Source organism: Balaenoptera musculus, chromosome 2, assembly GCF_009873245.2.
Source record: "Balaenoptera musculus isolate JJ_BM4_2016_0621 chromosome 2, mBalMus1.pri.v3, whole genome shotgun sequence".
NCBI classification, from domain to species: Eukaryota; Metazoa; Chordata; class Mammalia; order Artiodactyla; family Balaenopteridae; genus Balaenoptera; species Balaenoptera musculus.
Genome location: NC_045786.1, coordinates 83,840,149 through 83,867,159, shown reverse-complemented (window position 1 = coordinate 83,867,159; position 27,011 = coordinate 83,840,149). Strand labels below are relative to the sequence as shown.

At 39.1% G+C, this 27,011-nt stretch overlaps 1 protein-coding gene across 4 annotated transcripts in view; it reads right to left on the bottom strand.

Moving 5' to 3' along the window:
• CEP152 (centrosomal protein 152) overlaps window positions 1-25,530 on the bottom strand; it is a 98,640-nt gene extending 73,110 nt beyond the window's left edge. For all 4 annotated transcript variants that reach the window (XM_036840221.1, XM_036840238.1, XM_036840231.1 and 1 more), the window contains exons 1-6: window positions 25,430-25,530; window positions 19,154-19,247; window positions 3,729-3,832; window positions 3,432-3,504; window positions 3,072-3,350; window positions 1,847-2,012 (exon numbers count right to left, since the gene is read on the bottom strand). In XM_036840221.1, coding sequence (XP_036696116.1) covers window positions 1,847-2,012; window positions 3,072-3,350; window positions 3,432-3,504; window positions 3,729-3,832; window positions 19,154-19,240 — 709 coding nt within the window. In that variant the 5' untranslated portion in view covers window positions 19,241-19,247; window positions 25,430-25,530. The remainder of the gene's footprint in view (window positions 1-1,846; window positions 2,013-3,071; window positions 3,351-3,431; window positions 3,505-3,728; window positions 3,833-19,153; window positions 19,248-25,429) is intronic.
• Window positions 25,531-27,011: the final 1,481 nt, after the last annotated feature.

Genomic DNA, 27,011 nt, shown 5'->3' with positions numbered 1-27,011 from the left:
ATAAAACCATTTTCAAAGAAAATTTCTAGACATCCTTCTTAAACTATTTTATTTTAAGCAGGAATGAACGCATATTTATACTGGCACAGAACTGCTAAATTAATAAATTAAAGAATAGATTAATAAAGAATTTTGAGGTCTTCTTTCAGAAGCAAAGTCATTTTAAGGACCACTTAAAAATCATTGGGGGAAAAAAAGAAAAGCGTGATTCATAGGAGAAGGATAATCCTTCAACTACACAATGACAAATATTTTTCATTTCCTACAAGAACAATGCTTCTACATGCTAACAAATAAAACAGTCTTCTGTTTAAAAAAAGCCATGGTCAAACCCCCGAAAACTGAAGACTGAAAACTCTATTACAAGTCAAACTCCTCTTGGGCCTTAGAACAGGGCTAGCCCAGGAATAAACACAGTCTACAAGCCACTCCTCTCTTCAAACTCATTTTTTTAAACTACTGTTACTAAGAAGCTATAATCACTAAATTAGGCACTACCATTAAGTTATTTAATTAATTTCCAAATGTCAAATTTAGGCAAATGTGTAACTGACTTAAACAAAAAATAAATCAGCGTGATAAAATGCAGACTGTTAAGGAAGTGATGAAAGGTTATATATGCAAAACAACCAAGAGCTATAAATGTAACTGAACACTGCAGAACTGAAAGAGTAACGCCAAGATGTCAGGCCACTGTTGGGATACTTACTTACTCAACCCCAAAACAGTTATGCCATACACACTATCCACTTCCACAAAAATTCAGAAAAAAAAGAGGCTACCCCTCAACATTTGCTGATGACTCCCTGGGGGAAAGGGCATTCTGGCCACCTCTCTGGTAACTTTCCTGTAGCCTGAGCATGAGATGGAAGCAGCACCGTGAAGTTAGGGCCACTAAGTCCAGTTTTCTCGTTGGCACAGTGCCAGAAACCCAGAATATCCAATATGACTTTCCCCCGGCTTCTTAAATGTAAAACAAACAAAGAAAAAACTTGCTGTCATACTCTAGAATCACAGTGGCTCTTCAACATGTACAATAACTGGAAGTCATTTCACATGCCAGAGAGTATGATAACAAAAGTTGGACATATGAAAACACTGATTCAGGTTAGTCAGGTACAAGTTTGGTTTTGAATGTTTAGATCGCCTCAAAATTCTCTAGTAGCACTTTTCTCATTCATAGTGATACATACACTATGTGAAAGAAATTATTTTGGCAAGTGTCACATGACTAAACCTGAGATGTAAGTCTAGTTTTAATTTTGAGTATAAAGTAATTTATACCAGAGTTGCCTATTACAGTAAAACTCGAAAAACCAAAAGAAAAAATTAAGATAGTGGTTGACTTACTAAATTACATTTCTATATAACGAAAAATCTAAGATTGAAAGGAAAACTACGTTTCGCTTTCCAAATTAGATTTCAGTTAAAAAAATATATGAAGTTAATGAAGTCTTAACCAACTAGAATGACTAAAATATACAGCTGAGAAAATTTATTTTAATTTTTCATTAAGGAAAATTTCAAATATCTAAGAGGGTAGAGAGAAGAATACAATGAATCCCATGAACCTGTCTCCTAGATTCAACGATTGTGAATTCATGGCTAGTCTTGCTTTATCTATATCCCCACCCAAACTTACCCCCAACAACATGATATTTGAAGTCAGTTCTAGACTTCATTATCAGTTTATTCATAAATACTTCAGAATATATCTCTTAAAATAGGACTCTTTAAAAAAATTCCATTATCATACTTAAAAAAAATAACAATTCTTGAACATGCTCAAAGTGCTCAAAGTTCTCCAATTGTGTGATTAAGAAATAAATATAAACTTGATACCTACTTTCATTAGCTCCTAAAAATTGCTGTTGCAGGCCTTCAAATGTGTCACTTCCTGTAATGTCCTGGGCTGGTGAGCCATTATTCTGGGCGGAAGACTGATAAGGTTTATACGTCACTTTATATGATTCCAAAGCTTGACAACTGGGACCTTGTGACATACCAAATTGCTATTGCAAGATGATAAACGAAACTGACAATTAGGATTTGGTCTTTGCTTCAAAAATTATCTGAATTAGACAAGTTAGTTTTGCTATAGAACTTAACTGTGGTACAATTACAAATTTTATACATACATCTTTGCTTAAAAATAGCACTTATTGTTATTTAACACTGTTCGTTGAAAGCCTGCAATTGTACTTTTGAGCATATAATGGGGCCAATTCCATAAATAACACTCAAGAATTCCAGTAAGATTGTATATAAATATTTAAGAATGATTTAGATGATGCCAACGTCGTGGAAATGCACATATGCAATAACAAGAACTTGATACAATGCTTCGTATGTAATAAATACTCAATAACTTTTGTGGAATGAATAACATTTTATAGAGATGGAAGTAAGAGAAAATGACCACCTTAAAAGGACGAAAAAATTATCCTGTCATCAGGTGACACAGAATATCTATTGGCAAAATGAGGCATTCACTGTCATTGAGAAAGTCTAAGAAGCAGCTAACTGTATCCTAAGGCCTTGCTTCATCAAACTCTCCCAGGGAGGAAAAAAAAGTGTTTCTTTCCTCAACATTCATCCTGTCTACTGCTATATCATCACAAAACAGATATCAGCTTTGAAGTATTTGCCCCAAAATCTGTGATAAGGGGGATGAGCTAGACAATCAAGGTAACTGACTGGTGTCATCTAGGTGATTAACCGCTTTCAAACTATATCAGGATACCTGAACGTAGCTTCTCACTGGAGCATAGTAAATGGCAGAAGCCAGAAGCGGCAATAAATGGAGATGGCTATTCTTTGACAGACTTAACTTTTAACGTTTAATTGTTTCCACAAAGTCTCTATTTTAAAATTCTCATTTAAGATGATTTAATTAGACTGTAAACAGAAAACAGCATGACTAATTCAGCATGAGCCTGAATAAATGCACTCTCAGCAATATTTGTACTTAAATCTTACTGTTGCACTTACGAATATTTCTTAATCACACACACTCAGCAAATGCGTGTACACACATACACAAATTCTTGAAAGTCAGGTTCTTACAATACCTGAAAATGATTCCTTTGAGGATCAGAAAATGTGATTACATTGGTTGGCTGGCTGTTAAATTCCTGCTTCTGACCGCTGGTATATGGCCGAAAGTTTTCAGGAAGGTGATATAAATCGGTCTGTTCATATTTACTCGGAGGGCTATAACCACTACCGCCTTCATCTCCACCTCCTTCAGGATGATACCCAGGATGCTGGTCTTCAGTTCTACTTTGATCCTCTTCCCAGCCATTGCCGCTCTTCTCTCCAATATACACATCCCGAATCTCATTATAGTCCTATTAGATAACAAGAGTGAAAGAAAAGCACTAAGATCTGTTCCCACCCTCATCCAAGTCATTATCACACCAGATACTTACATTTACACTTGGAGATTCAGGCAGCACTTGACGCTCATTCCAGTTCATCACCAATTGCTCAGAATGATGTGGTCTTGAGAAAAATCAGTACTTTAGATGAGAGCCTATCATTTATTTGGACAGAGACATCACAAAGAACCCCAAGATTTTAACGTGTTTTCCCTCCAAACTTCATCTAAAAGTTTAAGAATTAGTCTACAATCTTACAATCATATCCATTATTATTGCCTGCAAGAGAATCTAAAGAAAAAGACATAGAATTGTGATATACAAGCGAAAGGGATTTTGGGTCCTTACCCTTCCTCTCTGCCATCCTCACTGCAGTCCGAATAGTGGAGTTCGGGGGAGGACAGGTCATCATCCAGCATATCGTGAGGAAGGTCTGTGAGTAACTGCTGCAACTGAGACAGGAAGGTCAGCGTCGATATCACATTGGCTTAAACACAAGATGCCAAACCAAAGCTGCCTTGGAACGAGTGATTTTGACTGTAGAAGTCAAAGAAGTTCCTAATTTCTCTATGTAATCAATGTCTTAAATTCCACAGGAATTACGTTCATCATTTCACTTGGGGAAAGGGAAACACATAAACATCAGGATTTATATTAGAAGGCTTTACCTTCTTCTACAAAGGTCTTAGATTCAAGTACACGTACAACAGGACTTTAAAATTCTTTAGGCAAACACAGCAAGTCATAATAATGGTACGACCACTGTATCATGTTATGGATTCTACCAGTAATCAGACCTGGAGAACTTGACAATCAGACACCCCCCGAGGGGATCTGAGTAGCCAGATGCGCTTTGCCCAGGTGATAAGAGTAGCAGCAGCAGCAGGTGGCCTGGAAGCCCTTAAAAGCTCCAATAATGTGATAGAAACCTCTTGGGGAGTGACTAATTAGTAGACAGCCGTCCAGTTCCAATGATGAAAAGATATACAATGGTTGGCTCTTATAAACAGTTGAGTAAAAAGAAGGCTGTAAGATTCAGGGTTTTACAGATAAAGCACTGTCAAAAGCATAACTCTAAAACTGACGTAAAAGCACATGACTCTGCTCTCCATTTTCCTAGAAAAATTACATCTCTAGCATTCTGTCTTATAACAACTAAATAAATTCACTCAAATTTCAAGATAAACTGTGATAAAGAGACAAATGAATTGTCTAATTTGTTGAACTTCAATATCTATAAATGTCTTTCTTCAAATCCCCATATAATGACTTAAAATTTGTAATAATAAGATTCAAATATTGTGTTACTAAAGAGTCAACAGACTACTTATAATGACTTCTCTTTAAAAGTTAAGCACCAGTTAGATTAGTAAGCTGATCGAGTCCCTCCACAGTGTGTAAATCAATCCCGTAAAATTATGCAATGAGTGAGTCTAAAGATATTAAATACTCTATAAAGCCCTGGAGGAAAAAAAAAAATGAGATGCTTCTTAGTCAATGGAAGGTCCCCTCCCCAATTTCTCTGCCATTAGAATAAAAGAAATGAAATGTAGCTATAAAACATATCTGGGTATTACATTTATAATCAAAAAATGTTCTTAAACAAAATGCATATGGTGAAAGTTAAATAAAAATATTCTAAGAAAGGTCTGAAAGGAATGCCCCAACTGTTAACTGAGTTTTGGTGAAGTCAAATTTGGGAATGGAAGTGGGGTCTGTGAGGTGGGGAAGGGGGATGCTTCCTCACCCACATAACATATTTCTAACATTCACTGGATTGTTTGTTTACAGGTATTCTCAGTCCATTTGGTTCTTTAAAGATGAGACAAGAGGAAAATACTCTAGCCCAATGAAAAGTTATTGTGATACTGATATTAACAACCAAGACCTTGACTTATTGATCACCTGCTCACAAAGGTAATTGAAAAATCATTTTGAGAATTAGCTGCATTAGAGTTGACCCAAAGATATAAAGGATAAGAAGCACTAAAAACAAAACAGAACACGGCAACATATCAGTATACCACATGTGGCTAAAGAGAAAGGTAACAAAATGATTTCACAAAGACACAAAATTCACTAAGAAAAAAAAAATCTATGAGATCTTTACGGAAAAAAAAGAGTATACCCACATATAACACAGGGGAAAAAACCAAAATAAATGTTTTGTACTTACATCAAGTAAGGACTCCTGTACATAAAGAATATTTTCTTCTAAACCTTCAGTGAGGTTTAAGTACATAGACTTATAATTTAGAGGAACCTTGACAGGCACATCTAAACAGTACATTTTTCCCCCCTCACAGAGACAGAAAAAGGTACACAATAATTAAGCAGTTCTTGTAGCTTTCTTTGTGACACCACAAAATTAATCAAACTGGCATCAATGGAGGAAGGTTAATTTGAGCATAAGCAATGAGTTCATCAAAATGCTTCTGGATCCACAGGTAAACTTATCAACTAGCAAAATAATCCCTACTGTATTTAGTGTTTTATAGAATATTTTACACCTGTAGTAACATTTTTAAATCATTTCATTCACCTTCAAAAAATTTCTCCATCAAGTTCTTTGGCATAGCTGGGCCATATTCCTTGGTTTCCATAACTTTGAGGGCAGAGAGAGGCCATTCAGGAACAAAATCCCAGCCCCCCCCAGGCTTCCATTCCTGGAATCAAAGTGTACCCTCCTCATATACACTGTCAAATAGATTTTTCTTTGGGTCATTGAACCTTGTGCCATGAAACACAAAATTACAATATCAACTTATACATGTTACAAAATAGAGAATTTTAGAAACCAAATTTTCCTCATTAAAGATCCACCAGACTACCAAATACGGATTCAAAGACAAAGATAACAATCCTTATAAATGGCAAGATTTAATTCCACTCATCACATTTGGAAGAAATACTGCTTTTTGGTTGCAAATGCAATCTTCTTGGTGGGATATTATTGAATATCAGCTGAGCTTAATAATTAAAGAGATACCTTCTCTAGAAAAAAGATAATTTGCCATTGCTAAGGCACCTACTGAAATGCATTCTAAACTATTCTACAAACTCCTCTCCCTTTACTACTTCATGTGTTTGTTCCTGAAAAATAATGAAAAAAATGAGGGCATTTTACTCAAAGAACTTCAGCAACAAAACACTTTACAGTAATCCACATAGAACATCCAAAAAGCCTAGTTTAAGGGGAATGTAAAACGGAGAACATGTAAACCTTTTGTTGGGATTTTTCGGCTTTAATTAACTAAACAGACTGTCTTCAGAGGCTATAATCCTTGATATTCATGAAAGCAAGAGTTCTCAGATTACAAACCATTCAATACATCTTCTCCCCAGAGAAGAGCAGCAAATGGAGTGGCCAACATTCATCTGCGTTTTGAACAGGTTACCCAACAAGTACACTGATGAAAAGATCCTGATATTTTAAAATATGAATTATTAAATAATGCTTTCATGGATACACACCAAGTAGAATCTTCATTTTAGCCTCACAGCCAAGTTAAAAACATCCTTGAAAAGGCCCAACATGGGACTGACAAAGGGCCAAAAAACTTGGTAGCTAGAGCTTTAGTCTATGAATTATACTATGCACAGAATTTTTTTTAACCCATTCCATTAGTTAAAACAAATTTTACAGCGTTAGTGGGGAAGACTTTGCCTAGATTGCCACACATCTGAAAAAGAAACATGGCAACATTTACTAGACAAATACCGGCTACACTGCAGGTGACACATAATAGAACTTTAGGCCTGGAATGAACACTGGAGCTCCTCCGAGCCAAACCTCTCCTTGTAAATGTGAGCACACCAAGGCCCAGAGAAGGTCAGGGGCATGCCCATGAAAGTGAGACTGACAGTCCCACGGCCAGCACCGGAACCTGAATCTCTCCATTCCCACTCCTACCTTCTTCCACATGACATTCAGTCACTCACTGGAAGACATGTTTCTACCTGTCTGTATACGAGCAAGCGTCAGTCTGCCGGAGAGAGTTCAGTGTTTTTGTCCCCACTGTGACAGCCCCTTTAAAATACCTATATATTATGGGAAACAGTTCAAAGGCACAATCTACATAAAGTATAAGAAATTGCTAAAAGAAAACAGAATACGATAGGAACAAAAAAATACAATATGAACACTCAACCATTTGTTTCTTTGCTTTTCTTAGGTGACGGCGAGAAAATTCCACTAAATAAGTCAAATAATATTGTACAAAATGTAAACAAATGCTAGCCTTACAACTCCCCCTAGTGGGGACAAAATATCAAAAATGTTTCCAGAAGTAACATCAAACAAGGCAGTTAAAAGTGGAAGAAAGGCTATGCAATGGAAAGCCTAACCTCTAAAATACACGATTCCAAGCTCAATTGAGCTTATTATTCTACTAGAGAAGTACTGATATAAAAACTAAGAGGGACTCAAATCAGTATTCCCAGGTGCAAGTGTCTGTCTGCCATCTGCTACTCAAACCGCTTACCTTTCTACTCAAGATCATTTTCCAGGCTTCAAATAATATCGTCACTCAATGGAGGATCATCAGCAAGTATTATCTTGATAAGCACAGATTACTAAGTACTTCTGCCGCAAACCACCAGCTCCAAAATACATACTTACATACATAATTTTACTATCTAGAGCCAAGCAATAACCCCAGAGCTACTTCTGGTGACACTGCAGAAAGTACAGTTACGCGCCAGCAAACTATGAGATCCCAAGTGATACTCAACCTTAAACTGTGGCTTTACCAGTAACTTTGAAGCTTACAGCAACTGCAATGACAACAACAACTATATGTCTGTAATATTCAATGATGAAATTGCAAAGTATAGTAACTTTAGGTGAAAAATATTTTGCAAAATCATATTGTTACATTATGAATGAGTTAATGAAAAAACTTTTCAAGTCCTCTTCTCTGGGCCAGCTTTACAAGTAAAAGTTTGCCTAGAGTACTTTGGATGAGGTCTACTTAGTAGTTGTCCTTCTTGCTACATCAGCAGTTCTCAAAGTAACGTGCTCCAAGAAGTTGTGAGGAAAATGAGTGATATGAATATTAATTACTATGATACTATATCTCCATGGTATTCTCACCCTTCCTCACCTGCACCCTAATCTGTTCTGTTTACTGTGGAGGAGATGGAGTTTCCAGTGAAACACTGGGTGAGGCTGTGGGTTATGCATTTCTTTGCTATGCCTTGGAACACAGTGGTCAAATTTTTACCAATAGACCATTTAGAACTGTAGCGATTTAGAAATGATTATAGTGCCTTACTTTTCTGCAAAATTCTTGGAGGTTTTTTCAAAATATGGGTCTATCTGTAGTGGTCTGTGGCTTGAGATTCCACTGGTCTAAATGTCCTCTGAATATTGAATCACTTTACTAAATCCTTTCCCTTTCCGAAGATTAAATGCATTCTCCATTTACTCTTCAGTGCAAACAATGGAGGGAATAGAAATGGAAAAGTCCAGATCATCACTGCAGAGCTGCTAATTAGGATGGCATGGAGGTTGGAATTTGACTATGGCTTATTCACTGACTTATGGGCAAGTGTGGACAACACCCCAGCTGATCCCAAAGCATCCAAATCGAACAGTTTGGTAAAGCATATTGTATTAGCAACTGGCCATTCACACTAGACGGTCAAAATCAGGATTATTCTGCCATTTACAGAGAGGGGATCTCACAAATCCTTAGCAGGGTAGCCTATGAGTCAGATACGGCCTGCTTGGCCAGCTCTACAGCACATCCTTGTGATGCAAGCATTCCACCTACATAAATGAATTAAATACAAAGCGATTCATTAAGTAGAGAAAGCAGTGTGTATTAGCCTACTACTAACACTCTAATCCACCTGGCAATCCCAAAGCTACCAACCAGGCAGGCATGAAAAGACCATTCTTTTCTTTAACCACTTAAGGCTGTAAACTATTCTGTTATCGTAGGGTCAGGGAGATTGAGGAAGTGGAAAAAGCTTCTGGATATGAAAACGAACTTAGGTGTGATCAGCCAATTTATTATTTTAACTTGCATTGACAAAATATACATACAGCTGAATTTTCATGAATAGTTCTGAATTTTATTGCTGAAACTCTCTAACATCTGACCTCACTTCTTCCCTTGTAGCAATTTTTTTAAAAAAGGTAAAAATACTTTTTACTAACATAAAACAATTTTTATTAATATGACCCATAATCATCACATTAGAGTCAAGTTAGCTAAATAGTCTTTTCTTCCACTCTGCTAGAAACACTCATTCTTAGATACTTCACCTCTTAAGAGCACCTTTTACTCTGGAAACTCCCTAACCTACCCCAGCACATAATCTACCAAGAAGTGATCCCACTGGCTATTTTCCATAGCAGCGGGCCCCAGCCCGCATTGGCACCAGGGACCGGTTTTGTGGAAGACAATTTTTCCATGGAGCGGGTGGTGGAGGGGAGTGGTTCAGGCGGTAATGTGGGTGATGGGGAGCGGCAAATGAAGCTTCACCTGCTGGCCCGCTGCTCACCTCCTGCTGTGCGGCCCGGTTCCTAACAGGCCGTGGACCAGTACCGCTCTGCAGCCTGGGGATTGGGGACTCCTGTTCTATATTATCTAGAATTTACTGCCTCCTTAACTAATACCCCCTTTAAAACTTTCACCACACAACACACCTGGCAGTACGTTCTCTCTAATACCCTACCCATCTTTTCCAATGAAAAAAATCACCTGTCAGATTATTTTTTCTCCTTCTTTAAAATCTACTATAGTAACTACTTAAACTGATCCTCTCAAAAATCCCAGTAGCTAAATTCCAGAGAACTACCCAAAAGCCATCAAGGTCGTGAAAACCTCATGCTGTGAGTTCACAAAGTAACAGAAAATCCTTACCCGCCCCCCCACCCTTGCGACCAACAATTGTTGGTGAAGGCCCCTGTCAAAATCCAGAAACCCTGGAAAGGGTCACAAACTCCAGTGCCCTCAGTGACTTGGCAGAGAATTTACAAGAGTGAAGCTGGAAGGTCCAAGTGCACAAGCCCATGTCAGGGGGGCCTGGGGGGTGGGGGGAGGGACTGTGGACAGCTGGGACGGGAGAGCCATCGCACAGCTCCAGCCCACTTGCTGCCGTGTGCAAACACACACCACGTGTGCCCCAGGCTTAGGATGTTTCAAGACAGGTCAGAAACTCTGGATTACTACATGATATTTTCTAATCTTTAAATATAGACTCAATTTTTAAAAACACTGTGCAACCAAACAATACATGTCTATGGACAAAATCCGCTCAGATGCCAGTTTTCTGCCTCTACCATAACTCTACTGCCAGCCACGTGGGCAACTGACCCTATTCTTTGCTTCCTATTAAAACAAATGGTCCCTGGTGACTCTTAAAAAGAATTACTTTACATATTAGAAAATGGGTCATACGATGGAAGCAAACTAAGTGTGCATTGACAGATGAATGGATAAAGATGTGATGTATGTACACAATGGAATATTCCTCAGCCATAAAAAAGAATGAAATAATGCCATTTGCGACAACATGGATGGACATAGAGATTATCATACTAAGTGAAGTAAGTCAGACAGAGAAAGACAAATATCATATAACATCACTTATATGTGGAATCTAGAAAAATGATACAAAGGAATTTATTTACAAAACACAAATAGACTCATGGACATAGAAAGCAAACTTATGTGAGGAGGAACCAAGATGGCAGAGTAGAAGGATGTGCTCTCACTCCCTCTTGCGAGAACACCAGAACCACAACTAGCTGCTGGACAATCATCAACAGGAAGACACTGAAACTCACCAAAAAAAGATATCCCACATCCACAGACAAAGGAGAAGCCACAATGAGACGGTAGGAGGGGTGCAATCAGAGTAAAATCAAATCCCATAACTGCTGGGTGGGTGACTCACAGACTGGAGAACACTTATACCACAGAAGTCCACCCACTGGAGTGAAGGTTCTGAGCCCCACGTCAGGCTTCCCAACCTGGGGGTCCAGCAACGGGAGGAGGAATTCCTAGAGAATCAGACTTTGAAGCCTAGTGGGAATTGATTGCCGGACTTTGACAGGACTGGGGGAAACAGACTCTACTCTTGGAGGGCACACACAAAGTAGTGTGTGCATCGGGACCTAGGGGAAGGAGCAGTGACCCCGGGGGAGACTGAACCAGACCTACCTGCTAGTGTTGGAGGCTCTCCTGCAGAGGCAGGGGGTGGCTCTGTTTCACCATGGGGACAAGGACACTGGCAGCACAAGTTCTGGGAAGTACTCCTTGGCGTGAGTCCTCCCAGAGTCTGTTATTAGCCCCACCAAAGAGCCCAGGTAGGCTCCAGTGTTGGGTTGCCTCAGGCCAAACAACCAACAAGGAGGGAATCCAGCCCCACCCATCAACAGTCAAGTGGATTAATGTCTTACTGAGCTCTGCCCACCAGAGCAATAGTCAGCTCTACCCACCACCAGTCCCTCCCATCAAGCCTCTTAGATAGCCTCATCCACCAGAGGGCAGACACTAGAAGCAAGAACTACAATCCTGTAGCCTGTGGAACAAAAACCACATTCACAGAAAGATAGACAAGATGAAAAGGCAGAGGGCTATGTACCAGATGAAGGAACAAGATAAAACCCCAGAAAAACAACTAAATGAAGTGGAGATAGGCAACCTTCCAGAAAAAGAATTCAGAATAATGATAGTGAAGATGATCCAGGACCTCAGAAAAAGAAAGGAGGCAAAGATCGAGAAGATGCAAGAAATGTTTAACAAAGACCTAGAAGAATTAAAGAACAAACAAGCAGAAATGAACAATACAATAACTGAAATGAAAACTACACTAGAAGGAATCAAGAGCAGAATAACTGAGGCAGAAGAATGGATAAGTGACCTGGAAGACAGAATGGTGGAATTCACTGCTGTGGAACAGACTAAAGAAAAAAGAATGAAAAGAAATGAAGACGGCTTAAGAGACCTCTGGGACAACATTAAACACAACAACATTCGCATTATAGGGGTCCCAGAAGGAGAAGAGAGAGAGAAAGGACCCAAGAAAATATTTGAAGAGATTATAGTCGAAAACTTCCCTAACATGGGAAAGGCAATAGCCACCCAAGTCCAGGAAGCGCAGAGAGTCCCATACAGGATAAAACCAAGGAGAAACATGCCGAGACACACAGTAAATAAATTGGCAAAAATTATTGAAAGCAGCAAGGGAAAAACAACAAATAACATACAAGGGAACTCCCATAAGGTTAACAGCTGATCTCTCAGCAGAAACTCTACAAACCAGAAGGGAGTGGCACGATATACTTAAAGTGATGAAAGGGAAGAAACTACAAACAAGATTACTCTACCCGGCAAGGATCTCATTCAGATTCAATGGAGAAATCAAAAGCTTTACAGACAAGCAAAAGCTAAGAGAATTCAGCACCACCAAATCAGCTCTACAACAAATGCTAAAGGAACTTCACTAAGTGGGAAACACAAGAGAAAAAAAGGACCTGCAAAAACAAACCCAAAACAATTAAGAAAATGGTCACAGGAACATACATATCAATAATTACCTTAAAGGTGAATGGATTAAATGCTCCAACCAAAAGACACAGGCTTGCTGAATGGATACAAAAACAAGACCCATACATATGCTGTCTACAAGAGACCCACTTCAGACCTAGGGACACATACAGACTGAAAGTGACGGGATGCAAAAAGATATTCCATGCAAATGGAAATGAAAAGAAAGCTGGAGTAGCTATACTCATATCAGATAAAATAGACTTTAAAACAAAGAATATTACAAGAGACAAGGAAGAACACTACATAATGATCAAGGGATCAATCCAAGAAGAAGATATAACAATTATAAATATATATGCACCCAACATAGGAGCACCTCAATACATAAGGCAACTGCTAACAGCTATAAAAGAGGAAATCGGCAGTAACACAATAATAGTGGGGGACTTTAACACCTCACTTACAGCAATGGACAGACCAACCAAAGTGAAAATACATAAGGAAACAGAAGCTTTAAATGACACAATAGACCAGATAGATTTAATTGATATTTATAGGACATTCCATCCAAAAACAGCAGATTACACGTTCTTCTCAAGTGCGCATGGAACATTCTCCAGGATAGATCACATCTTGGGTCACAAATCAAGCCTCAGTAAATTTAAGAAAATTGAAATCATATCAAGCATCTTTTCTGACCACAACGCTATGAGATTAGAAATCAATTACAGGGAAAAACACGTAAAAAACACAAACACATGCAGGCTAAACAATACGTTACTAAATAACCAAGAGATCACTGAAGATATCAAAGAGGAAATCAAAAAATACCTAGAGACAAATGACAATGAAAACACGACGACCCAAAACCTATGGGATGCAGCAAAAGCAGTTCTAAGAGGGAAGTTTATAGCTATAGAAGCCTACCTCAAGAAACAAGAAACATCTCAAGTAAACAATCTAACCTTACACCTAAAGGAACTAGAGAAAGGAGAACAAACAAAACCCAAAGTTAGCAGAAAGAAAGAAATCATAAAGATCAGAGAAGAAATAAATGAAATAGAAACAAAGAAAACAATAGCAAAGATCAATAAAACTAAAAGCTGGGTCTTTGAGAAGATAAACAAAATTGATAAACCATTAGCCAGACTCATCAAGAAAAAGAGGACTCAAATCAATAAAATTAGAAATGAAAGAGGAGAAATTACAACAGACACTGCAGAAATACAAAGCATCCTAAGAGACTACTACAAGCAACTCTATGCCAATAAAATGGACAACCTGGAAGAAATGGACAAATTCTTAGAAAGGTATAACCTTCCAAGACTGAATCAGGAAGAAACAGAAATTATGAACAGACCAATCACAAGTAATGAAATTGAAACTGTGATTAAAAATATTCCAACAAACAAAAGTCCAGGACCAGATGGCTTCACAGGCGAATTCTACCAAACATTTAGAGAAGAGCTAACACCCATCCTTCTCAAACTCTTCCAAATAATTGCAGAGGAAGGAACACTCCCAAACTCATTCTACGAGGCCACCATCACCCTGATACCAAAACCAGACAAAGATACTTCAAAAAAAGAAAATTACAGACCAATATCACTGATGAATATAGATGCAAAAATCCTCAACAAAATACTAGCAAACAGAATCCAACAACACATTAAAAGGATCATACACCATGATCAAGTGGGATTTATCCCAGGGATGCAAGGATTCTTCAATATACGGAAATCAATCAATGTGATAAACCATATTAACAAATTGAAGAATAAAAACCATATGATTATCTCAATAGATGCAGAGAAAGCTTTGAGAAAATTCAACACCCATTTATGATAAAAACTCTCCAGAAAGTGGGCATAGAGGGAACCTACCTCAACATAATAAAGGCCATATAGGACAAACCCACAACAAACATCATTCTCAATGGTGAAAAACTGAAAGCATTTCCTCTAAGATCAGGAACGAGACAAGGATGTCCGCTCTCACCACTATTATTTAACATAGTTTTGGAAGTCCTAGCCACGGCAATCAGAGAAGAAAAAGAAATAAAAGGAATACAAATTGGAAAAGAAGAAGTAAAATTGTCACTGTTTGCAGATGACATGATACTATACATAGAGAATCCTAAAGATGCCACCAGAAAACTACTAGAGCTAATCAATGAATTTGGTAAAGTTACAGGATACAAAATTAATGCACAGAAATCTCTTGTATTCCTATACAGTAATGATGAAAAATCTGAAAGAGAAATTATGGAAACACTTCCATTTACCATTGTAACAAAAAGAATAAAATACCTAGGAATAAACCTACCTAGAGAGACAAAAGACCTGTATGCAGAAAACTATAAGACACTGATGAAAGAAATTAAAGATGATACCAACAGATGGAGAGATATACCATGTTCTTGGATTGAAAGAATCAATATTGTAAAAATGACTATACTACCCAAAGCAATCTACAGATTCAATGCAATCACTATCAAATTACCAATGGCATTTTTTACGGAAGTAGAACAAATCATCTTAAAATTTGTATGGAGACACAAAGATCCCGAATAGCAAAAGCAGTCTTGAGGGAAAAAAACGGAGCTGGAGGAATCAGACTCCCTGTCTTCAGACTATACTACAAAGCTACAGTAATCAAGATAATATGGTACTGGCACAAAAACAGAAACATAGATCAATGGAACAAGATAGAAAGCCCAGAGATAAACCCACGCACCTATGGTCAACTAATCTATGACAAAGGAGGCAAAGATATACAATGGAGAAAAGACAGTCTCTTCAATAAGTGGTGCTGGGAAAACTGGACAGCTACATGGAAAAGAATGAAAATAGAACACTCCCTAACACCATACACAAAAATAAACTCAAAATGGATTGGAGACCTAAATGTGAGACCAGACACTATAAAACTCTTAGAGGAAAACATAGGAAGAACACTCTTTGACATAAATCACAGCAAGATCTTTTTTGATCCACCTCCTAAAGTAATGAAAATAAAAACAAAAATAAACAAATGGGACCTAATGAAACCTCAAAGCTTTTGCACAGCAAAGGAAGCCATAAACAAGACGAAAAGACAACCCTCAGAATGGGAGAAAATATTTGCAAACGAATCAACGGACAAAGGATTAATCTCCAAAATATATAAACAGCTCATGCAGCTCAATATTGAAGAAACAAACAACCCAATCCAAAAATGGGTAGAAGACCTAAATAGACATTTCTCCAAAGAAGACATACAGATGGCCAAGAAGCACATGAAAAGCTGCTCAACATCACTAATTATTAGAGAAATGCAAATCAAAACTACAATGAGGTATCACCTCACACCAGTTAGAATGGGCATGATCAGAAAATGTACAAACAACAAATGCTAGAGAGGGTGTGGAGAAAAGGGAACCCTCTTGCACTGTTGGTGGGAATGTTAATTGATACAGCCACTATGGAGAACAGTATGGAGGTTCCTTAAAAAACTAAAAATAGAATTACCATATGCTCCAGCAATCCCACTACTGGGCATATACCCAGAGAAAACCATAATTCAAAAAGACACAGGCACCCCAATGTTCATTGCAGCACTATTTACAATAGCCAGGTCATGGAAGCAACCTAAATGCCCATCGACAGACGAATGGATAAAGAAGTTGTGGTACATATATACAATATATGTATATTAGGGCTGAATATTACTCAGCCCTAAAAAGGAATGAAACTGAGTCATTTGTTGAGACGTGCAGGGATCTAGAGACTGTCATACAGAGTGAAGTAAGTCAGAAAGAGGAAAACAAATATCGTATATTAACGCATGTATGTGGAACCTAGAATAATGGTACAGATGAACCGGTTTGCAGGGCAGAAGTTGAGACACAGATGTAGAGAACAAACATATGGACACCAAGGGAGGAAAACCGCAGTGGGCTGGGGATGGTGGTGTGCTGAATTGGGCGATTGGGATTGACATGTATACACTGATGTGTATAAAATTGATGACTAATAAGAACCTGCAGTATAAAAAAACAAACAAACAAGAAAAACAACTAATACTAAACTTTCTTTGGGTTATTTGTATGGAAATATGTTAATATAAATGTTTCAGACATTACATGAAACTCCTAAAAATCTTATATGTTCTGGTATAATGTTATAAGTCATAATTCTAGTTATTACTTTAAAATGTATATCTCAGAAATAACTATTTCTTTGTCAATTGCATTATTATGAACTTTCATCAAATCTTTAACCATCGTCATTTTTAAGTCTTTTGTCATTTACAGACAGTTCTGGGTGTACTCTGATGCTTTTGCAAAAATGTTCCTATAAAAGGGTTTCATCTTCAAGGAATTCATGGAAAAGACTCTGACAAGTACAGGTTTCTGGTAACTGACTATACTGCTGAACTGAATGAATAAGCATTTTCAGAACTCTAATGGAAAACTGATGAACTCATAAAAGTGCTAACAAAAGATCAAGATGAAAAAAAAAATTAATTACATGGGACTGAGTGAACTGATGAGGATGATTATAATTTTTGTGACTTCCTGTTTGAATAAAAAAAACAAAATTCCACAAGGACTCAGAGGCAAAAAATATACAAATCAATTTTCACTGCAAAGTAAAGGAGCTGTTACAGTGGAGGATTACTGGACTGAATGTCAATATTATGACATAGTATGAGTGTGTTTTGTGTTTTGTAATTGCAATCATTGTTGCTTTTGTTGTGGTCATCCATTTACAATGCTTGTTGTCAGTCTATTTATCTTTTGTAAAAGTAAAATACAGTGTGTGTGTGTGTGTGTGTGTGTGTGTGCGGAAAAAAAAAAAAAAAAGAAGTCACCCAGAATTGGCCTAAAAATAGAAAAGAAAGAAAGAAAGAAAGAAAGAAAACAAACTTATGGTTACCAAAGGGGAAAGGGGGGAGGGATAAATTAGGAGTTTGGGATTAACACATATACACTACTATATAAAATCGATAAACAACAAGGACCTACTGTATAACACATGGAACTATACTCAATATCTTGTTATAACGTATAATGGAAAAGAATCTAAAAAAGAATATATATATATATATATATATATATATATATATATATATATATATATATATATATAAAACTGAATCACTTTGCTGTACAACTGAAATGAACACAACATTGTAAGTCAACTATATTTCAATAAAAAATTTTAAAAACACCTGAAAAAAAAATGGGTCATAGCAACATTCAGTACAAAAGAAGCCTGTTATCGCAGTCACTCAAGAAATCTGACTCAAACTAAAACCAATCATAACAAGCAAGTTGATTCCCACCAGCTGCTACTATTACTACTGGGCCAAGGATTTCGTTACACACACACACACACACACACACGCACAAATAATATGATCTCCTCCTCTTACTCCTTTTCTCCTGTAATCTCGTCGCACAACACAGCATTCAGGAAGATCTTTCAAATAAATATACGGTCAGATATCACTTCCCTGCTTAAAATCCTCCACTGGCTTCCCACTGCCCCTAGGATAAAATACAAACGCCCTCCCTTGACAGGCCGTGACCGGGCCCAGACCACCTCTTCCCGGCCTCCACCACTCACCCCTTGCTCACACAGTCCCAATACCACAGCCTTCTGGCTGTTTCACAGATATGCAGGGTCTGCTGCCTACTTCCAGGCTTTACACTGGTTGTGTCCGAGCTTAGGGCATCCTTCCCAGGCTTCTGTGCGGCTGCTCCTTTCTCTTGAGTCAGGGCTCAGCTCAAACATTTCCTCCTCCGAGAGGCCTTCCCTCACCAGTTCCTGGCTGGTTGCCTTAATATCACCCTACCCTGTCTCCCTGTTATTTGTCAGTGCTAAATCAGCCCTCACACAGATTGCTTTACTCGCCTGTGTGCTTGTTCACTGGCGGCCCCCACGCGGACGCAGGCTACCCAAGCAAGGGAACCTGCTGCACTCGCCCACGCAAGTAGGCCTCTGCCCCAAGACCAACCGCTACCTCCTAAATGAAAAGCGCTTCAGCAATCTAACCATCAATCTAGGGCATCGTACACAGTTGTTTTATTCTTGTCCAAAAGAAGGAAGCATTCCACTCATCTACCTTTCAAAAGTCCAAATGCTGATCAAGTTTTGGGACTTTCGGAAAAAAAAAAAGAACCATAAATCCTTCAAAATGACACAAAATGATGTAATTTTGGTCAGGATATAAAATTGTTTAAGATTGAGTTTAGCATTCTTTTTCTGAATAACTTACCTCTTTCTCCCTTTCATAGTCTTCTTTGTCATATTCTTCGTCTTCATTTTGTGTCTGCAGTGCCACACTGCCGAAGTCTAGTGACATGGTCCTCCTGCGGGAACAGAAAGATGTTTGGTTTCTAAACAGCCCAGAAAATCTCCCCAGACCAAACTACATAAGAGATGCCATACACAAAAAGACAGGAGCAGCTGGGGAGAAGATATATGTAACTCATGTATGACAAATGGTTAGTATTCCAACTATAAAGAGAGTTCTTACAAATTAATCATGATTCACAGAAAATAGCTGTTATGACAGAAATTCATGAAAATGAAAAAATGCCCAAAGCTAATAAACCTACAACTAGACCTTTCTAGTGGTCTGGAAAGAATAACTCAAACAGTAAGATTTTTGTCCACACACAAAAATAAGATAATAATAACGAACCAGAAATATGCCAAAACATACAAATTTTAAGAATACGCTCAAAGTTTCTAATTTGATGCACAGGTAGCATCCTCCACAACTTGCTTCATCTTCTGAATATCACAAATCCAAATGTCATGTTTTTCAGAAAGAGAGCCACTAAATCCTGAGTTAATGATTGCTCCCCAAAAAACATTTACAATCCAGTAAACTCCACAGAGCACACAACAAAAATATGTGTTAGGACGTTCCTGGTGGAGCAGTGGTTAAGAATCCGCCTGCCAGTGCAGGGGACACAAGTTCAAGCCCTGGTCCAGGAAGAGCCCACATGCTGCTAAACAACTAAGCCCATGCGCCACAACTACTGAGCCTGTGCTCTAGAGCCCACAAGCCACAACTACTGAGCCTGCGTGCCACAACTACTGAAGCCTGTGAGCCTAGAGCCCGTGCTCCGCAACAAGAGAAGCCATCACAATGAGAAGCCCGCGCACCACAACGAAGAGTAGCTCCCGCTCGCTGCAACTAGAGAAAGCCTGCACACAGTAACGAAGACCCAATGCAGCCAAAAATAAATTAAAAAATATATATATATGTATATGTGTTAAATGTCCTGCTCTTAAGCTTGATAAAATCAAGTTCTAGCAAAAAATACTCAGGAAAAACAGAAGTGAAGGATGTGAAGCTATGACACTGTCCCAAAGCAGCAGCAAGACTTCCCTGGAGAATGGTCACTGCTGTGGCAGAAGCAGCAGCAGGAAATGGGTTTTCAAGTACTTACGGTCAAAAGACTGCTGATTTGAATTATACTTAGGGATCCTGACACTACACAGAAACTACCCAGAATTTCAAAACTCTGAACAATCCTGACAAAAAAGTAGGCAAGCATCATCAATTACACGGCCTAATACTGTCCTCTATTCAGTCCACTCTTGTGCATGCCAATGAAATGCACTTTGATGTGAGGCTGGGCCACAGATCATACACTCACTTTTCAGGCTCTAAAATGTCATTAAACTGGAAGTGAAATGAGAAGCATAGACCTGGCAATCCAAACATATTTTACCATAAAGAACTTAGCTCCCTCGTGTTGACAGTAGAGGACTAAGATCACAAACTTTTATGTAAGCCAATAGCTCTATAGCAAAAGATATTCCACTTCATCAGCTCTAAGGTGCCCTTGATGGTATGACACAGTTCCATCTGTACCACTAAGAAAAAGATGTGGCCAATTAAATCATGACACATCATTAACTTTAAAATGCAGCCTCTTTGTAGATGTTAAAATGTGAAAAGAAGGGAGCTCCTGTGCGGTCCAGTGGTTAGAACTTGGCGCTTTCACTGCCGTGACCTGGGTTCAATCCCTGGTCAGGGAATTAAGATCCTGCAAGCCACACGGAGCGGCAAAAAAAAAACAAAAAAAAAGTGAAAAGAAAATGTGCACATTATAATAGATGAAATATGGTATTACAGATTAACACAAATATGAATTTCGATGCTGAAAATCCCCGTAAGTTTTAGTTTGTTTTACAAGGACTGTTTCTCGGCCAAACTCTAATTTGCAGTCCAACTTCTTTATCCCTCCCCTCTCTGGTCCCTACACCCAACCCATCTCTTTCAATTCTATGAATTCAGACTCCTCACATCAACTAAACCCTTCCAGCCTCTGCTTCTTAGACCAGACCTCCTCCTTTCTGTTCTTGTGCCAGGGCTACATGGAGGGAGGGACACACGCACTCCTTCACTGAGAGGTAAAAGAGAGAGGCTTGGGGACTCTAAACCTTGTCTCCACCCAGCAGCTACAAGCAACCTCTTGTATACCAGCATAAGATGGATACCTGAATATGGTAAAGAGCCTACAATGTAGCTGAAATGGTGAGGGAAAAACAGTAACACAAGCTCATGTCTCTAGGGTTTTTTCACTACTTCAAGTGAACATCAAGTCTATAGAATCTATAGATTATGAAAATACAAGCCCATGTAAATGCTGGCTCCTTAAAAGAAATGCAATTAAGCTGGACCTTAAAGACATCCCTGAATTCTCCAGGCAGAAATAATCTTTCCTGCTTCTAATTCTTATGGTATTTTCCACCTTTCCCTGAATTTTATAGTTAAAGCCAGAATAGGGAATTTGGGTTAATTTCCCTTTTATTAAGTAAAAGGAGGGAGGGTTTTTTTTTTTTTTCCAACACTTCACCAATCTGCCATCAATTCCTGTTGAATACTGAAAAAGAACATTAAGATTTACAAGAGCTTATTGTTAAATACTTATTTTAAATAAAGAACTACTTTTTCTCAGATAGAGAATAATGAATTCTACAAGGTATTTTCACTTTTTTTAATAAAGTCTAGTTTTCTCTTTTTTTCTTTTTTTGGCTGCACAGCATGCAGGATCTTAGTTCCCAGACCAGGGATTGAAGCCAGGCCCTTAGCGGTGAAAGTGCAGAGTCTTAACCACTGGACCGCCAGGGAATTCCCTATTTTCATTTTTAAGTGAAGAAAATGTAAAAGACAAAACTATATCTTTGTTTTGAATGGCATTTCAAATCCAAACCGTGTCATTAAAGAAGAAATCTGAAAATATCTGAAAGAACAAACTCTCTCTCCACTGGGAGGAAAAGGTACAAATTAGCTTTCCTTCTGAAAAGTGCAAACTACCAGAGACCATAGGAAATTATTTTAGGCATTAAGGGAAATTTGATAAACTTACTGTGGCTTAAAAAACAAAGAGACTAAAAAGGTAATTAGTATTTAACTAAAATTTAAAATAAAAGCTAATGCTTTTCTTCTGCTTATTAATCACTACTGATTACTGCTATCAGAGACTGTACTATAATATTCAGAACAATAAAAGAGGCTGCTTAAATTTAAAAAAAAAAACTAGCAAGATAATAAACCCAGAAGCCATAAAGGAAAAACTTGACGGAAACTTAAACATACACACGTACAAAAAGAAACTGTATATGGCAAAAACCATCATTAGCAAGTCAAATATTATGTATAATAAGAAAATATCATCAAAGGGTAAAATAATAATGAGAAAGAGACTTGCAAAACACAAGAGAAAGTCCCAATATACAATTCTCACAAAGAAATGAGAAAAAGACAACTTAATTTAAAATGGGCAACTGATACATTTCATTAAAAAAAAAAGAAATGCAAATGCTCAACGAACTTGAAAACATGCTTAACCTCACAAAGAATTCAAAGTGCCATTTAAACAATGAAATATGATTTTCAACCACTAAATTAAAAAAAAAACATGATAACAGCTAGTGGTGGCTATTTTTTTAAATTAATTTATTTTATTTATTTTTGGCTGCATTGGGTCTTTGTTGCTGCACGTGGGCTTTTCTCTAGTTGCAGCGAGCAGGGGCTACTCTTTGTTATGGTGCGCGGGCTTATTGCTGTGGCTTCTTTTGTTGCGGAGCACGGGCTCTAGGCACATGGGCTTCAGTAGTTGTGGCACACAGGCTCAGTAGTTGTGGCTCGTGGGCTCTAGAGCGCAGGCTCAGTAGTTGTGGCACAGGGGCTTAGTTGCTCCGCGGCATGTGGGATCTTCCCGGACCAGGGCTCGACCCCGTGTCTCCTGCATTGGCAGCCAGATTCTTAACCACTTGGCCACCAGGGAAGCCCTAGTGGTGGCTATTTTATAGGAAACAGGCATCCTCATGAATTGCTGATGAAAGTATGAATTGGGAAAACCATCTTGAGAACTATCAATATTAATATATTGAAAAAGAACATTTGCCCTAGTAAAAGTACTTTTGAATAAATTTGGCAATACTGTGTCACTAATAAAAATAATGAAATATCTCTCTATATATTGACTATTTAAAAAATCAAGATGCAGAATAAGTGTACAGTATGCTTTTTTTTTTTAATAGCAAGATGGTTAATACTTTCTTCCTAGATAGATAACTTTTTCTGAACCTATTTACAAGGCTATGTTCTGTCATATGTCCCACTCATTACTCATTTTGTTGTCGCTGGTTATGTTTTCTTTACCCTCCTTGCAATGAGAAAGACCAATGTGTGTTTAATTGGACAAAACATTAGAAAGCAAAAGTAGCATTGTTTTTGCCTCATCTAATAGCCTATAAGCACTCTGGGGGCAGAATTAAAATGTATCTCCCCCACCCTTTGCACACAACCAATATTTGTTGAATGAATATAATACATTCATGTTGCTCTATACAGATTCATTATTTCAATAAAGATTTTACTGAGCACCTACTGTGGGCCAGGTTATAGCCTAGATGTATCTAAGACATGCTACCAGCCATGGGAAGCTTACAGTCCCTTAGGGAAACAATGATATGAATTAATAGTTAAATGATACCTTGTAATACATTCTGTAATAGAGGAAAGTACAAAGTACAAATTAATTATGCTAAGAAGAAAAGAAGGCTGAAAGAAGTTTCACAGAAAAGACTTTAGAAATAGATCTTAAAGGACACAATATGGCTGTTAAGTGGTTAAGAATGAGGGCACTCATTCAGACAACCTGGGCTCAGTTCTGGCTCTCCTGCTTAACAGCTGTGCAAACTTGCACAACTGTTTCCATTTACTCATTAATAAAATGGGGGTAAAAAACAGTACCTACGTCAAAGATTGGTTACGAGGATTCACAAGATTAATGTACATGAAGCGCTTAGCACTGTGCACCAATCAATACATCTTAGTTTTGTTTTTATCATGACATGTTACTCATGAATAGAAGTCTGCCAGCTACAAAAGAGGTTAAAGGAATAAACAGCATTCAGTATATCTGAGAAAAAGTGAATATGCAGTGTGTGGGAAACTTTCCTTCAAATACTACAATCATTACTGGGATGATGAAAATGCCACTTTCTTCAAGATGCCCTCCCCCCATGAAATTAGTCATTCTTTGGCACTCTCAGGCTATATTTCTTATACTTTTCTTATAGCTTCAATTTCAGCCTCTCATTTAGTTGAGTGCATTCACATCTAGGAGGTGCATATAAATTGTCATGCATTGTGAAGGATATGGCGAAATTCAGCTTAAATCACACTCAAGTTCATGACTGTAAGATAGAAAAGGTTAAGTGCCACAAAAGGGTCTTTAAGTGCCCTGAGAGTTAGGAAATTCTACTTACTTGCTTACATGTTAGCTTCCTTTCTAGAATGGAAATAGCCAGAGCACACTAGCCTGTTTCAGACTTGCAATACCAGGCTTAGGAAGCCTATTTATTCATTCAACAATTACTTGCCAAGCACTGTTCAAGATTACAAAGTTCATCAGGATTTGGTGAAGGGAAAGAAACACACATAAGAACAAAGGATGACAATAATCTGTGATCAGTGCTAGTGACAGTAGCTTGGACAAATACATTCAGGGTGCCCAGAGGATGCAGCAAGTAGGCAACCACAGGTTGAATGAAGATAAACCCAAGTCCTTACCAAGGAACTCCGTTTGGAGTCAACTATGGCACAGCAAACAGGTACTGCGAGACCCAAGCTGCACGGAGCCCAGGAGGCCTGGGGCTGCTAGCCTGGGCTGCCAGCGTCACATGCACTCGGTCAACACACGTGTACAGAGCACCCACTGTTAGCCTGGCACGGCGCCAGGGTGACCACGGCGGGGGGTCCCCAGGGTCAGGTCTCAGCGCTACCCTAGCAGCCTGGAGGAGGCGAGGAGGGCTTCCCAGACGTCACTTCTAAGTAGGATCTTGGGGTCTGGATGAGACTTCAAAGTCAAAGGCGGAGCCCCGCCACCTGCAAGCAGTCCACCACCGCGGGATTTGGGGAGGGGACGGGTCAGTCCTCCGGGAAGCCTAAGCCAGAATCCCAAGGACCCCGCACCTCCTCTTATCCCAGCCACAAGCCCAGCCAAGAAGCGAAACTCACCGGAGGCCACGGATGCTGTCACCGCGGAGACACCCTAGCTCCCGCCGAAAGCCAACTTCTAGCAAACCCCTCACCCGGGCTCTAACCCGCTAGCTCCTTCCTAGTCACAACTGAACCCACGGAGCCCCGAGGCCATTGAAGAGCAGCCGTCTCCTTCAATCGCTGGTTAGAAGCGGACCTGGTGGGCGGGGCCATGCCGGCTTGGGGCAGGGCGTAGAGGCGGAAGTCTCCGCCTTTCTCAAGCTAGGTTGAGAAGTCCACCTGCAGTTGCAATACTGTACGGCTGTTTAAAAGCGGGCGCCAGAGGTGGCGGGAAGTTCCTCCTGTGTGCCCATTGGTGGATCCTTGAGCCAATTACGGAAGGGTTGACTCTAGAGGGGGCGGGCCTATCGGTTGCATAGAGACGCCCAAGCACCTGGCCTACTGCCCTTTCCTAGGATGAACCGGTTTTGCCCGACCTCCTTGCCCCTCCCCCTCACCACCTAGTGCAGTGACTCGTGCCCCCTGCGCTCTCCACTCCTAAATCCCAGTTCTCAGCTGCAGCACATAGAATCCCTCACTTTCCCCAACGAACCCACCTTGGAGGTTTTTGTATTTGCCTTTCTGATTCTCTAAGGTGCCTGCTTCCCCATCACCCTAACAGCCTTAGAGGTCGTTTCACTTTGTCTTCTTGCTTACTAGGTCCCGCCTTGTTTGAATGTGTTTCTTTAATTACTGATGAGATGACACATTCTCTACATGTTTATTCACTACTTGAATCTCCTCGAGTGCGAATGTTCCTGTCACTCTGGTATATGTTAACCTGTCCTTTAGGACAGAGCTGCCCAGTCTGCGGTAAAGCCCATTATTGTATCTACCTTCCTGGGGTAAAAGGGTTCCAGTGAATATCAAGGTAGTAGTAGGTTCACAGATCCTTTTAACCCTTTCCCATATATACTAGTATGGAGTAAAAGGGTTGTTAAAGGTTGTTCACAATCTGGCTAGCTTTCATTTGTTACCTCACCATCCCACCCCTACACTGACCCCTATAACCCCATCCACTAAGCATAAGGGTCTGGCACACATTAGGTACTCAATCCTTGGCAACAGATGAGTGAAATCTCTGACCCAGCTGCCTGTGGTTCCCAGGGTGCTTTTGTTTTGCTCAAGCTATTCCTTTCACCTGTATTGATTGCCCCACTTAACTTCCCCGGCTACTCAGTCTTCAAGATAGATGAGCACCTCCTCTGAAGCCTTTCATGACACACACCTCCCTCCCTTGGTAGAAATGATCTTTCGTCCCTTTGGACACAGTGTACATATCTTATTATAATCCTTGTTATCTACTATATAACTAGTTGCTGTGTGAATGTTTCACTCAGTCCAACGTCAATATCTTAAGGCACTTACTTTGCTTTGTGGCCCCTGGTAGGCACTCAAAACAAAACTTGATAAATGAGCAAATGAATGAACGAACAAATAAAATGAAACCTCTTTGTGCCAGGAAAAGCAAATAAAAGGCATTCAGGTAAATGGCAGTTGTTGAAATCTGAGCCAAGGTGTCTGTTAGTGAGTACTAGGCTTATGGGCTTTCCACATCTCA